We start from the raw sequence: 17,112 nt of genomic DNA on the forward strand, positions 1-17,112 counted from the left end.
GACGATGATGATGATGATTACAAAATAAAGACAGACCTAAGGGTGGCAACAAACGATATTTTTTCTTCTATTTAACTTATTTATGAATTTTAATAAAGAAAAATGTAATAAGTGCGACATTTGACACGTTTTTCTATGACGTCACAGTGTGCTTTTTCATACAAAATCCATAGTAATTTCGTGTTTTGCGATTACAAAACAGTAACTAATTCGACTAGTTGGAAACTACCGTATTGCAGTCCCTTTTGAAGTGCTAAGAATAATAAACGAATATATTTTTACTTTTACTTCGTTATTTAATTTCAATACATAGGAATGATTTATACCTAATCATTCTAATAATGCAAAACCGAATATATTTGTTTCTCATTCGAATGGCCCTTTTCTACAATCGAATAATTCGACTTTGTATGATAATTTTAAGTGAATGTAAGTTGTTTTTCACTTTTCCCACCCCATTAGGGTTTACGAGCGTGAGTTTCTGAATGTTCTTTTGTTTTCTATATTTTTATTTTTAGTTGGTTTTCCTAAAATGAATAGATGTATGTTGAATGATCATTTGTTGCTAATAGCGATGCGCAAACATGAACGAATGAATGAATCATTCATATAAGATCATTTGAATTAATGATTAATTCAAATGATCTTCATTCTTATTTGCCCATCACTACTAGCAACATCACTAATCGCAGGTAAATAACTCTTATCGGACAAGTGAATGTCAACTGATAAGATGCCAAATCTGAATATAACTCGTGCTAACTAGTCGTCGCGCAGTCTATAATATTATATTATTCCAGTGAGAATATTAAATTAATAAATAAGTCCATTCTTCCAAATTCAAACTTAATATTTATATTAGTTCCTACAACACTAGAACTAGCTTTGATATATTTTTTAAAGCTGTCAAATCTAAATTTTATTATTTTTAAATATTAGTTTGTTTTTAATTTCTTGTTTTGTCTTGCCTATATTGTAAATAGAACTGTGTGTAATGGAAATAGAACAGTTTCTCGGGAAACGTTACGTTTTGGTTAGTCACGAGAACTTTGAAGACTATTTATTGTTTTTAGGTGAGTAATTGTTGTACTATATATTATAAATTACGAAAACGCATTGTGGTCTTGTGGTTTACTGGCTTGCTTCTCAACCGGGAAACGCCGGTTCGAACCCCGGCACCGATTTTGCACCAATGAATTATAATTCACTAACACAGTTGGCTCTCATTATTATTTATTATTATATTTAGTTGGCTCTTGCGATGTACCTCTGGCTACCCAATTGGGATATAGTCGCGAATTTATGTTATGTGTTGAAGAAGTGAGCCTTCAGCGCTCCCCATTTGTCGGGCAAAGTAGTTAATGCCATCTGCGGCAAATGTACAATAAATCACGTCAAAAAAAAAGTTGAAGAAGTGAAAGCGTCAACATCGTAGTAAGGAATAGCGTGGTATCTACCAACAAACACGTCCCTAATAGGGTTTGCTCCCGGGAATTCTCGGTACTGAAAATACCGAGAATTCCCGGGAAATGCAAAAATCTTTAGTACCGGGAAATCTAAACTATGTCCCGGTAATTCCCGGTACTGTACAAACACTTAAACTGCCACGAAATTTTAATTTTTAAAACCACGCGTGAGGCGCGCTAACGCACGCAACCAAGATAGAAGTACGTGCACGAGTCGTACGTACTCTAGAGTAATCGGTAATATTTGGCAGTTTTCGGTTAGCTCGCTGGCATCTTCTGGCCGCTCGGCCCGTTCCGCCATGCCAGTGCCGCCCCAATCTTGGTACAGCAACGATGTAGTGAGTGTTTTGTTTAAAAGTAATAGACTGGTGAGTACTTTAATATACCCTTGTTTATTTATCGTGAACTAGGTAGTTTGTTTATATTGTAGGTTATATTTTGTGCATAATACGAGGGTTGTTCCGGAAATTGTTAGCCACACCTTAAATATAATCTCTTTTTTCCTGAAACTATTTTGAATTAACGGCTAATTTCAACACTAATGTCCTTGCTGAAAATCATTGGCCACTAAGAAGTCGTTATTTTTTTAAACATTTTTTAAATTGGCTGTCATGCTTCTTTTGTTTACAACAATGGGCGTCTTGCGGGAAGCTTTTCGTGCTATGATTTTGTACGATTATAAACGAGGGTTAACATTTAAGGAATCACGGGAAAATTTACAGGCTGCTTTCGGGGAGTCTGCCCCTGCGTTAGCAACGATTACTTATTGGTATCGTGAATTTAAACGTGGTCAAGAGAGCTTGAACGATGACCCCAGACTCGGCCGACCATCAACTGCAGTAACTCATGAAAACGTTATTCGAGTAGAGTGGCTAATCCAGGAAAATAGAAATATTACACATAGAGAGATTCGGGCTGAACTGAAGATCGGATACCGGGCAGTTTCCACCATCTTGCATGAACACTTGAAAGTCAGGAAGGTTGCTAAGTCAGGAATACCTCATTCTCTCACCGATGAGCAAAAGTCCCGACGTGTAGATTGATGCAAATTTATGCTGGAAAAATTCGAAGGGGGAACTTCGCAAAACGTTTCCTATATTCTTATATCTGACGAATCTTGGATCTAGTGGTACGATCCTCTCACAAAGCAGCAATCCACGCAATGGGTGTTTGAACAGGACGAGTTGCCTACGAATGTGGTTCGCGGTCGGAGCGTGAATAAAAAAATGATAGCGGCTTTTTTTCGAAGCAGTGGACCAGTTGCTGTTATTCCGATAGAAGATCGTAGAACAGTTACAATTGAATGGTATTGCAACATTTGTCTGCCACAGGCTTTCGAGGAGTTGAATAATGAACGCCCAAGTACCGGCGTCCGTGGTATTCTATTTCACCAGGACAATGCGCCCGCTCACACAGCTGCAAGAACTTTTGACTATATGTCAACTTGGGGGGTACAAATGTTACCACATCCTCCGTACAGTCCCGACCTAGTTCCGTGCGATTTTTTTTTATGTCCTACGGTGAAAAAAATGCTTCGTGGGCGAAGATTCGAAACAGCAGACGAAGCCGTGGAAGAATTTTGACAGCAATTTTTCGACCTTCCGCAAGATGCGTTTTTCAAATGTTTTGAAAGCTGGTTTAGCCGAATGCACAAGTGTATAGGGGTTGGAGGGGAATATTTTGAAAAAATATAAATATTTCTTTACCATATCTTGGCTAATTTTTATTTTACTAAAAATTTTCGGAACAACCCTCGTAAATAACCTTATGCTTTGAATCATTCAATAAAATAAACACAGTGTGTTCACGGCTAGTTTCCTTTGGCTTTTGCATTGTTTCTTGTTATTTTTTAATGTAGAAGTAATGTGTGCGTGATCTCAATTACCAAATTTAAAGCTAAGTATATTTAGTATTTACTAGTAAGTATATTTAGTAGTAAGTTGATTAAATATTTTAAAAAGCGTTTTGGTGTTTAATTTCGTCATACTCATAAAATAATTACGATTTTTTTTTTTCAGTAGGTACCGAAGTTTCGAAACTTCCCGGTAATTCCCGGTACTGGATAGGCTCCAGTACCGGGAATTCGAAAATCCAGTTCAGTTCCGGTACTGCAAACCCTAGTCCCTAATGGGGTGGCTAGTTGTTATTTTTTTAAAATTGAAATTGCAGGTAAAGGCTACCTAGCGCGTAAAGCCGCTCTGGCTATGCGTCCGGAGCAGGCCCTGGTTGCGAACGATTGTGGGTCGTACACCTTCAGCTTAAGGTCCACATTGGTCAACAGTGCCATCACGTTCACACCTGGAGAGGAGTTTGTTGAGGAGAAACCTGATGGCACCAAGGTATACTTTCATGGAAAGGATGAATCGATGAATAGATTTAGTCGTTACAGGAGCCATGGGCCTTTGGCGGCTCAATAGTAACCCTGACACCAGGGGTGGGTTGGTATTCCAGTTCAAGACTCACACGTTAGAACTTCTTCTAACCATCTCATCATCAAATCAAATAATCATCAATCATCAATCATTCTAATCATCTTCTCTTCAGAAGATGGATGAATGAATGAATAAACACTTTATTGCACACACAAACACAGAACAGGTACAAAGAAAAACTAAAAGTGAAAATTTTTTTCAATTCTGTACTTTTGGGATGAAAAATTCCACTTGATATTAACTCAGAATAATGAGATGAATCATCCCTCTTAATATTCGTTAAGATGTCACACTCCCTACAAGTACGTACAGTCACGAGTACTAATATGTGTACACTTTGCAACCATGTCACATTAACTTTTTTGACAATTAAAACCTTAAGCCTCATTAAATATCAAATATGATAGTGCGACATGGTTCTAAATTGGGTACATTATATTACTCATGACTGTACAGGTAACCAGGGAAGTACATATGGATGTTAGTGACACCGTAACGAATACTGAGGGAGATGATTCAGATCATGATTTTGAGTTGATATCAAGCGGAATTTCCTCCCGGAAAATTCATTAAATTTTAGTATTGTTTTAATTATTTTCACTTACATACTGTTGCGCCGGAAAATTGCATTTGATATCAACTCAGAATCATCCTTAAAGTTTTCGCTACGATGTCACTAACACCCTGTATTTCTGCGGACTCAGCGACCTAATATCCGCTACTCATTTACTTGTATCATGTTATTAGTGTGCAATGAACATCCATTTACTACAGCCTGTTTTTTTTTTTAAATAGTTGTAATGTGGCAGTCAAGTTGTTCAAGAAGCTGCCAGATGCACTGAAGAGTTTGCCGATAAGGAGATTCAAGAATGTCTTATATAGATATTTGTGTGAACAATGTTTTTATTGCACGGATGAGTTTTTGGCAGCTATCATCATCGTCATCTCCCTAACGGCCTCCGTGGTCCAGTGGTTGAGCGTTGTGCTCCGGAGGCCCCAGGTTTGAATCCCGGTGGGGACAAATCACAAAAATTACTTTGTGATCCCTAGTTTGGTTGGAACATTACAGGCTGTGATCACTTGATTGTCTGAAAATTAAATTGATTCGTGCTTCAAAAGGCTCGTTAAGCCGTTGGTCCCGGTTACTACTTACTGATGTAAGTACGGATTCGTTACATGAGTCATGTCAGGGGCAATTGGCGGCTCAATAACAATCCTCACAACAGGGTTGATGGGGTTGGTAATCCGCCTCATAACCCATAGAAGAAGAAGTTTGTAAAGATGTATTCACAGGCTAAAGCAGTAATCACAATAGAGGGGAACAAGATGACACACATACAGACAGAACAAGACGGGAAGGTATCCACGCATGTACGAGAATTCTTCCCGGATCAAATGATAGTTGTAAGTCAAGTCACACCCTGGATACTTCATACAAAAGATCTCGTTTTACAACGGCCTCTGTGGTCCAGTGGTTGAGCGTTGGGCTCACGATCCGGAGGTCCCGGGTCCGATTCCCGGTGGGGACATATCACAAAAAAATTACTTTGTGATCCCTAGTTTGGTTAGGACATCACAGGCTGATCTCCTGATTGTCCGAAAGTAAGATGATCCGTGCTTCGGAAGGCACGTTAAGGTTACTACTTACTGATGTAAGTAAGTAGTCGTTACATGAGCCATGTCAGGGGCCTTTGGCGGCTCAATAGTAACCCTGACACCAGAGAAGATAGAAGACCTCGTTTTACACGACTGGACATTTAGGTTATCGTACACGCGCATCTGTGCCTGTGACGTCTGACGCCATACGATTGAAGACTAAAGTAAGACCGACGGGGGTGAGGTAAACCTAGTTCAGTCGCTGGTGGGGAGCGGAGATTTACCGTTCCATACGTATTACTATCCCTTATTCTAAGGTTAAACATAATGGTATAATAGGCTACTTTCCAATTAGTCAAATCAGTTACTTTTTACTAAACGTCTAAACACAAAATTCCTATGGCATTTGTATGAAAACGCATATTGTGACGTCATAGAAAAACGTGCTAAAATGTCGGACTTATTATTTCGTTGTTATCGATTATAATTCATAAAAAAGTTAAATAGTAAAAAGAAAATATTTTTCGTCAGTTTTAGATCTGTCTTTATTTAGTAATTACATAATTTATCTTTGACAGATTTGCGCCCACCTGGGCCTGTTGTCTTAAATTTTGTACCAAGTGAGAGCCCTTGGCGCTCGCCATTGGTCCGGGCAAGTAGTTAATGCCATCTACCAAGCATCTGAGGCAAATCTACAATAAATAACGTCAAAAAACTTTTTTTTTTCTTTTTACCTCTGATGGGTTTGCTCTTGGCCCCAGACTGGCCCGAAGGCATTGACGAGGCCTAAGATGGAGCTCGCTCGCCCAGAAGGTGCCTGTTCACTCTGGCCTTGAAAGCACCCAGGTAATATGCATTCGGAAATACAGAAGACGGCAGAGAATTCCACTCCCTAGCAGTGCTACGATTATATTTCTTAATTACTGTCACTATACTGTTAAATAATATTTGCGCCACAAAAATTACGTGCATTCAAAAATGTTTCTTTTTTGGCATTATGTATATGATGAATAAGAAGAATAAGAATAAAATAAATTCATTGCCAGTAACAATGATGACATGGTATGCTTTCTCTTTTCAGATAACGACAGCGGATGGTTTAAATAAAATAGTGAAGAGACAATATACTTTACTCGAATGAAGACTTAAAATGTGCAAAGATACATCTTGGAAAATATCGAATATAATACAGGGTATCGCTAGTTTAGGTTCCAATATACCTCTGTTCAAATTTTTAATGCTCCACTGTGAAATTGTTATAATAGATCTTTACCTAAGGAATTTACTGGTTTGTTTAAAGTTTGATATCTTGAGTTCCGCTAGAATTCCAAATTCAAATAAAGTTTAAATTGAAGCCCAACTGAAATTAGTTATTCATTTATTTATTTTTTAAGTTTCGACTAATATTTGTGTGATGTATTTGTGTTGTTGTAATAATATAATTATATTTATGTTTTTTTTTATGGATTTATTTGTACACTGACTTCTTTAAGAACAACCGTGCTTACAAAATAAATTTGTAATAAAATTTAAGTAAAGAATCAGTTCTTCAAGCAGTAGGTAAACAACTTTGTGAATTACAGCCTATTAATTTGGCATGCCTTTCAATTTAAGCCAACGCTAAGTTTTTGATAGAATTCGCAATGAGGTCCCCAACCAATCGGCCACTATTAAACGAGCGTTTGTATAATCAAATTTCGGGGCCTAATCCCCATATCGACTTTCACTTAGCGGGACCCTTATCGCGGCTAACAACCCAGAACATTCTCTCCGGGGCACTTTCCAAAACACGATTCCCTATTCCATTAGACCCTCTCGAAGTTATCTCGCGTTATTTACCTCGCCTGACCGTACGTCTTATGTAGTCGACCCTTATGTACCGGCCCCTTATATAAGTGTTCACTTCTCAGGCCGACGGTTTCAGTCGTGTGTGGCGGTGTTTAGGGTGGTTTTGGGTTGTGCGGGCTGGTTGTCCCCCCGGGGGGGTGTGTGGGCAAAGGGAGGGGAGGGTCGCGGTGTCGTCGCCATGGCAACGCGGACGCCCGACGCCCGCAGTGTCGGTAGCCGCGCCCGCGCCCCGCCGCACAAATGACACGCGCTGCGAAAAAGCACAACCACCCTGTCGTTAGGGGCAATATGCCGTCTATTTATAAATGGGATAATTTATTGATATATATTTAACGCCAACTGCATATTATATATGTATAACATAGGCACATTATAAAAATAAATGTCATACGGCCAGAGGCACATTTTGTTTAGAAGGTTTTTTATACTTTTCTGCTGAACTGGGAATTTGGGGGTAAAGCGCAGCAACCAGAGAATACTTTCAGCTGCATATCATTCGTAAAAGTATGTCGTAAAATCGTAAAAGTCGACTCGGAGATTATATCCTCCCTATATAGCACACCATACAAAACTTTCATTCTTACCGTCTACCGCCTTACTGCGTGAGTGCGAGCGAGACCGACAGTCCGGGCGAGCTCTCCTTTATTCCTTAGCGGCATACGGCCATTTAAGCTAAAGTAAGACCCAGAGGGGGTGAGGCAGATATTGCTTGGCGCCTGATACGAATTGGTGCGGGGCGGACAGTTATCGTTCTGTAACTATTTTATTATTTATTTGAAAATTTGTGAGGGCCGGACTGAATACAGCCCACGAGATCACTGCGACCTTGTCAGATCTATTGTGACCTAAATCCTTACATTTAAAAATCCTCCTCTAGACCGAACCGTTCGAAGAGATCCAACGTCTTTTTGGGAGAAAGCTCCATGACTACCTGAGGATCCATTATGTGGCCCCCAAGTGTACGGCTTCTACTATGCATGAGAGCCTCACAGCTGCACAGCAGATGTAGTGGCGTCTCATCTTCCCCTAAGCAGAATCTGCATAAAAGAGACTCGGTCAGCTCCATTCTGTGTAGGTGCTTATTGAGTCTGCAATGCCCCATGAGGGCTCTTATTAAAATTCTAACCTGCCCCCTGTGTAACTAATATACATACATAAACACACGCATATTTCCCACCGGGGTAAGCAAAGACTATGAAATTCCATTTGCTTCGATCCTGACATACTTCCGTTGCTCCTTTTTTTGCTTCCTTATTTATAAGTAATATAATTCTTTATTATAATTTATATACCCATAGGTCGTAAGGTGCATCAATATCTACACTAAAAGTTATCTCCTCATTACTTGTGGCGTTTACCCCACTGGTTAAGTAGAGAATGAGTAAGATTGAGCGTAGATAATTCAGATTGAATGATGAAGAGAATGTAATATTTGAGAGAAGGAATGAGTGAGTGAGTGAGATGTGAGACCGAAGAACGTAAGTAAGATGGTAGTTAGATTTTCTATAGATTCTTGCTGAACAGAATAAGTTTAGAATAGAATAAGTGAGTTCACTAGTAGGGCTAACATGCGCAATGTGATAAAATTTTGTCAGGGTCATGTTATCGATTCTGACGATATAATTATGTCGTTTTCTCTATTGGTGCTAATATGTGAATCCAGATAAGTCATGACAAAATCACGTGGCATGCATGTTAGGGGAAAAAAAACAAAATTATCGATTTCGACAAAATTTATTTAATCTATCGATAATTTTATATTAGCCCTGTGCAAGACTGTTTAAATTAGCCAACGCATTCCACATTTGGGGACTCGTTTGGGATTTGAAATATTTTTTAATTTCTTTTGGCTACCGCAATTGGGATATAGTCGTGAGCTTATGTTTTGTCATATTTCTTTATTTTATGAGGAGTGTCCGAGAATCTCGGTAAAGTTGCTCACCCTACCCCTCCCCTCAGGTCGAGTCGCGTCGAGTGGGAGGGGGCCTCGCACCTTTTGTTTAGACCCTCCACCCCCCCTCATTTACTGCTCCCTCTCAATGTTGTTTGCAAACGGTTTAGGTGCCTAAATGTAGACGGAAATGTCACGTTTTCACTTTTTCTGTTTGCCTCCATTCGGGCACGGTGTACGATGAAAATTCACCGGAAACCGCGTATTTTTTGAATGTTGTGAATACTTTTCCGGTGCTGTTGCTGTTCCGATTTCAAAACGTATTTTTAGGATTTGTTATTTGCTGGGGCGGCCGTTTTGTTTGGAATGTTTAGATTTATAGTACATGAAATCTGATAGCTACCTACTGTAGTCTAAATCTTGAGTTTAGCACGCAGTCTGTAATCACATTTTGTTTTCGATGTTACACCAAAAAATATAAAGGTTTTATTTATTTAGTTGTTAATCTTAGGCTATTCGCGGTAAAAAGCACCTCTACTATCCCGCAGTGGAGCAGCGTGGTGAAATGTGCTCCCTCTGGTTGAATGAGGGGGAGGCCAGTGCCCAGCAGTGGGACGTTTATAGGCTGTTTATGTATGTTTTATCTATTTAGGTTTATTAAGAGTCTCACTAAACATTATAATATGTAATGTAACCTACATTTCCGAACTTAAAAGCTAAATGTAGTGAATAATTTTAAGTATTATTTAGTAGTTAGTTATTTAGTAGGGTAAGGTGGTGCAAGAATGTGAAGGCAACCTACTTGTCTACGCGAAGGGTAACCAACTGTTACCATACGGTTCATCCTAAGAATTGGTATAAAAAAAATAAGCAAATGGTTTTCTGATTATACTTGTTGTTGTTTCATAAGGAAGATCCATATCTTACGCGTGTAATTCCTTATGAAACAACAACAAGTATAATCAGAATATAATCAGCGTCATACGTCGGCCCTCTACGGCCGATTGATTCTTTCAAATATGTCCTCTCAGATGACTCCCTGAGCCGAGGTTCTCGGTTTGGGCTTAGTTGAGCGCAAAATTTAAGCCAACAGGTAACTGACCAACTGATGCTGGTGAGTGACCAACTGGTCACTTTCTGGCCTGTTGTCTTAAAATTTGTACCGTGTGCACACCATCTGAGGCCAAAGCCAAATTTATTTTATTCTCATTCTTAAAGGCTTGCAAGATATTACCGATTTAAATAATTTCAAAAGAAGCTTAAAACACTACCTAATTGACTTTTAAAAGCTTTTATAAATATTCTGCAGGAGATATTTTAATGATAAGTAGTTTTCTTTTAAGTTACTTTTTTGTCTAAATTACATACCTTAATAATAATATAATCGTAAAATTGGTAACATTATCCACCGGTAGGGGACCTGGTGTCGATTATATTTAAAACGTAATTGATATTATAATCGATGAATAGATGCAATTGTATAATTTTCCATATCGATTAGGTAAATAATTTTGAACCTAATAAAATAATCGACTATTCGCATTTTTATTACCCCACATAACACGGACACCGCCTGTGTTAACGATATGGCCAAACGTTGATTGAAATATCATAAATATCGTTGAAATATTTAACTTAAGTTGGCTATTTCATAAAATATGACCATTTCATGAAATGGTCGAACACATCATGAAATGATCAATTCTAAGATCTGGCCACGACATATGCATAAATGTTTACTTGTATGCGATGAAAGACGTCAGGAGAACAAATTGTTAGTGTGTGTTGACACCAGGGTGTCGACCCCGCCTACATTTCACGCGAGAGGTGTTGATTGGCCGGCTGGCACGCGGGCACAGCGACACGCCTCGCCATTAAATGACAAGTTACGTGTTAAGAAATATATTTTAAGAACTAGCGCCCTGTGCTTAGGTTTTTCTTGCAGCTACTTTTCCCCGTCTATACAGGTTGTGAGGAGCTGCAGTAGTTTTGGTACTTCCAAATTCTGGTTGTTACCTATTCCTTGGTATAAAATTCTGAAATATTTATTAATGTATTGTAAATGTTTTCCAAAGTTAGCATGGTTTGTTTTATAAACATATGCTAGTACATACAAATACACAATTTTTCTTCTTATATCGTTTCTAAAAGGCGATAGCCACCGATGAAATCTTATGTTATCTAAGACTGTTATTTCGCTGACAATGTCGCGACATGTACTGATTATAATATGTGAATAAAGAACTTTTACAAACAAACAAACAAACAGTAGTTTTAGGCGGATGAGACGTTCGACAAAAAATATGTTTATGTAACAATTGACTATTCAAATTGCTAATGGATAAAGATATTTTAAATTATACGATATCATAAAACACTATCAACATCTTTACTCGTGTGGATTGTGAGTAGAGATGGGACGGGTACCCAGTTTGGATACAGTACCCAGCGGGTCCGACACTTTTTTAAGGATCCTGCCGAGTACCTACCAGATAATACGCCGACTAGGGTCACGAGCATTAATATGTATACACTTTGGTACCATGTCACATTAACTTTTTTGACTACAACAGTAAGTCTCACTAAATGTCAAATATGTTAGTGCGACAGAGTCCTAAAGTGGGTACATTATATTGCTCATGACTGTACCCGGCGCTGCCGGGTAATTTTTTCAAAGCTACAACTAAGAATAAGTTCCTTCAAACTAACGCTTATTGCATTTACATATGTATTTAAATTGTTATTATTAAGAAGATTTGGGTGAATATCAAAATTTCAAGTTTGGTGGCGAACTTTCATATTATTTTTTCGTGAAAAATTTTCATGTCGGAACCCAGGATCCTTTTGGATCCTTTTTTATGTCGGAACCCAATTTTTCACGACAAAATAATATGAAAGTTCGCCACCAAACTTAGCACATTTTGATATTCACCCATTTAGATTATGGTGAGAAACCGATTGTACTTTTTTTGCATTCTCTTTTCTTTCAACGGCCACCACAAATCCCTCGGGGTACGCGATTATAGGTATGCCTTTTTCCAATCAATGAACAGCATGTGCAAGTCTTATAGTTAACCGACATACTTGACAGACAGACAACCATGCGTTCCTGAGAAAAAAAGTCTTGACAAACAGAACGGATAACAGAGTGATTCTATAAGAGTTTCGTTTATTAAGGTTTATGGTTTAAGATACTTTATTTCTCAAAATAAAACATTTGATTCGCTTACTGAGAAACAATCACTTTCATATAGTAGTGTTAAACAACATCGGAGTTGGACTACGGTAGGTAGGTACTTAATTAACATCCCGAGACTTACTATAATAATTACAAATTAAAAGAAACCTGCTTATTAGTTGAGTGTTTGAGGGCGTTCTGGTTAGATTTACTGACGCATGACTAACGCATGCCGGGTACCTGGGAAAAGTAGGATCCGGTACATCTCACGGCAAAGATGATCAACAGGCATAATGCTGTTGATTGCTTTGACTTGTTTTATAGTAGTACACAAACTATCAAATGGATACTGCATAGAGAACCAGACTTGATATGTTAGCACTAAGACTGGCTTTGACTTATTATGTTTTTAAATATTTTTTCTTTTCATTTGTGGTAGCTTGTTGATTGGCATTTAAGTATTATAAGTCAAAACATTTTGTAAATTAGGCTGTAAGCTCCCCGAAAAAAATAAAATATTATAAATAAATAATCTCTAGTAGTGAGATCAATGACCGACCCCATCAACCTTGGTGTCAGGGTTATTATTGAACCGCCAAAGGCCTCTGACTTATCACTTACCAGCAGGTTAGTTAGTACCAAAATTTAAAAAAATAATAACCGCTACACTACAAGCGGTAGGTAGGACACGCACAACACCGAAACCGTTACCAACAATACAATTATCACAAAAACTCATCTCCACACGAAATCTAATTCCGATCCATACAAACGCAGACAGATGCGCGCGCAACAAAACATAACAAACGTAATCGTAATACGTTTAATTTGAGGGAAAAAAAGAAAAAAGCTTGTAAAGGCGCACGGTATTATGCGCGCGCGATGATCGACGGGTAGCGTGATTTGAATATGGATGCGCAGTGGAGCGCGCAGCGGCTGCACGTTGCTATACTACACTGCTGCTTCTGTCTGGGTGTCGGGAAATCAGATTTGGTGGGCATTTAAGTACCTACCCGATTTTTTGTGAGTATTGATTCGAATGCGTAGCAATAATGAATGATGCCGTGGTGGTCCAGTTGGAAGAACGGTCGACTGTCATCTAGAGGTCGCAGGTTTAAATAATTTTCGAATTCGTGTTTGGATCTTTGATTTTTCATCATCATCGTGAGGAAACCCACTTAGTAGACTAATGTGTTAACTACTTGGCCGGACAAATGGGGAGCGCTGAGGGCTTTCACCCGGTACAACGTTTAACACAACAGGTCTGGCCAGTTGGGCGCGAACCGCGGCTCAGGGCGTCGTCTGAGAGGAAACATATTTGAAAGAATTAATCGACCCTAGTGGGTCGATAGCGATAAGCGCTGATTGAGGGAAATCATCGACTACGCCGGCGGGGTCGATATCGGGGGTTATGTGAGCAAATAAATCATTTGATTTGTGTGGGTTCTTAAAAAGTGTTTACCTAATAACATCACGAACTGCCAAAGTTCGAACGATCTTAGCGGATTTCAATCACAATTGATTCTTTGCAACCGTTCTAAAGTTGAGTTACGAAGTACAAATACTTAAAAGTTCTTTTCAACACTCGCCAATTTCTCGTTTCAAACAAAAAAGCAATCCACAAACCAGGCTAGTAATAAAAAAACTTGTTTTAAAGAAAATAATTTGTGTCAGCATTCCCGCCCGTTTCTACTGTTGCTCATCATCATCATCATCATCAGCCCATTAACGTCCCCACTGCTGGGGCACGGGCCTTCCCTATGGATGGATAGGGAGATCGGGCCTTAAACCATCACGCGGGCCCAGTGCGGATTGATGGTTATTAACGACTGCTAATGCAGCCGGGACCAACGGCTTAACGTGCCCTCCGAAGCACGGAGGAGCTCGAGATGAAAACTTTTTTTTTGTGGTCACCCATCCTATGACCGGCCTTTGCGAAAGTTGCTTAACTTCAACAATCGCAGACCGAGCGCGTTTACCGCTGCGCCACCGAGCTCCTCACTGTTGCTAAATGTTTGTTATGTTTTGTTTTGTGTGCAATAAGTATATATTTTGATTTATTGATTTACATTCGCCCTTCCATAGCGATAAGCAGTACTATGATTAATAATAAATAATAATATATTTTTTTCATTTCCTGACACAACAATTTACATATTATTCACAATTATATTGACATTATATAATTTTGATGGTGGCTATTTAAAAGCAGAAGGTAACCCTGTGTATGTGTGATTTTATGTAACTTGTGCAGTGCAGTTGTCACTAACAGTTGGCTCTGCTATTACAGACGGCGATACGGCACAGCACCTACCACATTGGTCTAACAGAAAGCTCGGTAAGATATGTGTACTTAGTTCATCTTGCAATGTAAGTCTTCAATCGTATGGGCGTTAGACGTCACACACACAGATGCGTGTGTACGATAACGTCTATGTGTAGTGTCTGTGTAAAACGAGGTGTTTGGTACGAAGCGTCCGGGGCGTGTTGCTAGGGGCTTCGGCCGTACAATATGGACTTACCAAAGACAGTGTTAGCGAAGAGCTTCTCCGGAGTGAACTGCTTGTTAGGCGGGGAGGCGATGTAGGTCGCGGCGCCAGATACTTGATGTAGCTCTGGATGTTGCTGTACCAACTGCTGCGCTTGCGACTGGGCGATGGTGTCTGAGGACAATTAAGATTTATTTATTTATTTTATTTTTACAGTTCAGTTTAAGATATATATAAATCAACAATCACAAAAACGGCCTCCGTGGTCCAGTGGTATGAGCGTTGGGCTTACGATCCGGAGGTCCCGGGTTCAAATCCCGGTGGGGACTTATCACTAAAAACAGGCTGATCACCTAAATGTCCGAAAGTAAGATGATCCGTGCTTCGGAAGGCACGTCAAGCTGTTGGTCCCGGTTACTACTTACTGATGTAATTAATTAGTCGTTACATGAGCCATATCAGGGGCCTTTTGCGGCTCAGTAGTAACCCTGACACCAGGGTTGATGAGGTTGGTAATCCACCTCACAACCCACACGATAGAAGATCACAAAAATACTTATTTATTTTCATTTTCTTTTTTTGGTCATTTTGACTTTTACATTTTTAAATAGCCCTTTTTTCAAAACTATGGTTTCAGCTATAATACAGTTTGTATTTCATGTGCGATCCCAGAAGTAAAGACTGTTCACGGTAAACATACATAAACTCACACCCGCAACCCCTAATGGGGTGGACAGAGCCATAGGTACCTAATCAAAGCCAACTCGCTGTTGATACGAAGTCCTAAAATGGAAATGATGAACTTTTTATTGACAAGGAATCAGCCTATCGCCCATAACAAAGGTTGCTTCCAATCCCAAATGATTGAAGCCTTTAAAATTGAATGTGTATTCCATAACAAACTTTTTTCGCCATTCTCCAAAAGCCTGTATCTGATGGAGAATGCCATTCATCCCGCGGTCCTCGTACAGTCATGAGTCATGAGCAATATAATGTACCCACTGTAGGACTCTGTTGCACTAACATATTTGACATTTAGTGAGACTTACAGTTCAATTTGTCAAAAAAGTTAATGTGACATGGTACCAAAGTGTACACATATTAATGCTCGTGACCGTACGAGTCATTCCTGCTACTTTAAAAGTGAAGTATAAATGGCGCCACCAAATGCGTCCGTTTTGTTCGTCTACGCCAGAATCATTAGCAAAAACCCCACAGAATCCCGTCGAGCATCTTCACTCAGCTTAATTGCCACCGGAGCCGAAACGGCGCTGAATCAAAAACCAAAATTTCATATTTCCTAAAACAGTCGAGGGAAGCTGACGCCCCTCCCCTGTCAACACAAAGAACTGTAAAATCCGTGCAATTTGTACCCTCTGCTCTTACTGCGTACGTATACTTATCGATTTATCGCAAACACAAGTTCGTGTTTTAAAAAGTCGGGTCGTTGCTGGCGTGCGGTTGTAGGCTTTGTCGCGCGGCGCGAGGGTTCAGTTCGTGTCGATTCTGAATTGGTGTATAGGATTTGTCGGGCCGGGTGAGGCGTGTAAAAATGCCGTCTTGTCGCAGGCACGCCGCCGCCCCTCCGGGTGACATTTTTACAAGAGGGGGGCGGGGTGGCCACCCGCGGACGCTGCCGTCATTTCGTTGTCATCCAGGGCTCCTTTTTGCGCGATCACGGCGCGAGCGTCGGCGTCGACAATACTGTTCAGTATTTTTATTCTTTACGAGAAGAAAATACGAAAAAAAACCCGCCGAGGAAATGACGAACAATACGCCCTTCGGCGAGATTACCGCCAACAGAAAATGAATGCTTTGTTAGGTCCGGCGGGATGTTTCAGTTGTTACATTAGTCTTGTCATTTCCATTTAGAGGTGAGCTTCGCTGGGCATGAAAAGTTGTCCGATGACTCCCCGTTTCAATTTGGAAAAGTGCTTTAGAGGAAAAGTGCCTTTGTAATCATTATAATCCTGGAAATTTTCCTTGCGTTCATTCGGATGTTTATTTTGTAAGCGTGCTTTCCTACTAACAATAACATTTATAATTAAAAAAAAATATATATACTTATTCCTTAACACATTATTTTGCGATTCCAGACCCCTTCGAACCCACAGTCCATTCTATTTTCATATCTACATATTGTTATCACCTATAGTGAAAACCACGGAAGCGTCTTTTAGCAAAAATAGATTCTGAAGTGATTTTATGAAAT

At 39.5% G+C, this 17,112-nt stretch overlaps 2 protein-coding genes and 1 non-coding gene across 7 annotated transcripts in view; 2 read left to right on the plus strand and 1 right to left on the minus strand.

Annotated features, from left to right (window-relative positions):
- The window catches only part of LOC126376202 (Fanconi anemia group J protein homolog), an 84,985-nt gene that overhangs the window by 23,630 nt on the left and 44,243 nt on the right, over positions 1–17,112 (minus strand). For all 4 annotated transcript variants that reach the window (XM_050023446.1, XM_050023448.1, XM_050023447.1 and 1 more), the window contains exon 3: positions 14,934–15,074. In XM_050023446.1, coding sequence (XP_049879403.1) covers positions 14,934–15,074 — 141 coding nt within the window. The remainder of the gene's footprint in view (positions 1–14,933; positions 15,075–17,112) is intronic.
- On the plus strand, positions 727–6,953 carry LOC126376324 (fatty acid-binding protein, muscle-like). 2 transcript variants are annotated; one of them, XM_050023652.1, is made up of 5 exons: positions 727–1,073; positions 3,636–3,805; positions 5,192–5,302; positions 6,256–6,340; positions 6,576–6,953. In XM_050023652.1, exons 1-4 carry the CDS (start codon positions 995–997, stop codon positions 6,328–6,330), a joined length of 435 nt encoding a protein of 144 aa, XP_049879609.1. In that variant the 5' UTR covers positions 727–994; the 3' UTR covers positions 6,331–6,340; positions 6,576–6,953. The 2 variants fall into 2 exon arrangements, with proteins under 2 accessions (XP_049879609.1, XP_049879611.1); XM_050023654.1 differs by lacking the exon at positions 6,256–6,340 and having other exon boundaries at positions 728–1,073.
- On the plus strand, positions 15,157–15,229 carry Trnav-uac (transfer RNA valine (anticodon UAC)). Its single transcript has one exon. It is a non-coding gene; the product is annotated as a tRNA-Val (tRNA).

The sequence above is a fragment of the Pectinophora gossypiella genome, chromosome 20, assembly GCF_024362695.1.
Source record: "Pectinophora gossypiella chromosome 20, ilPecGoss1.1, whole genome shotgun sequence".
Classification (NCBI taxonomy): domain Eukaryota; kingdom Metazoa; phylum Arthropoda; class Insecta; order Lepidoptera; family Gelechiidae; genus Pectinophora; species Pectinophora gossypiella.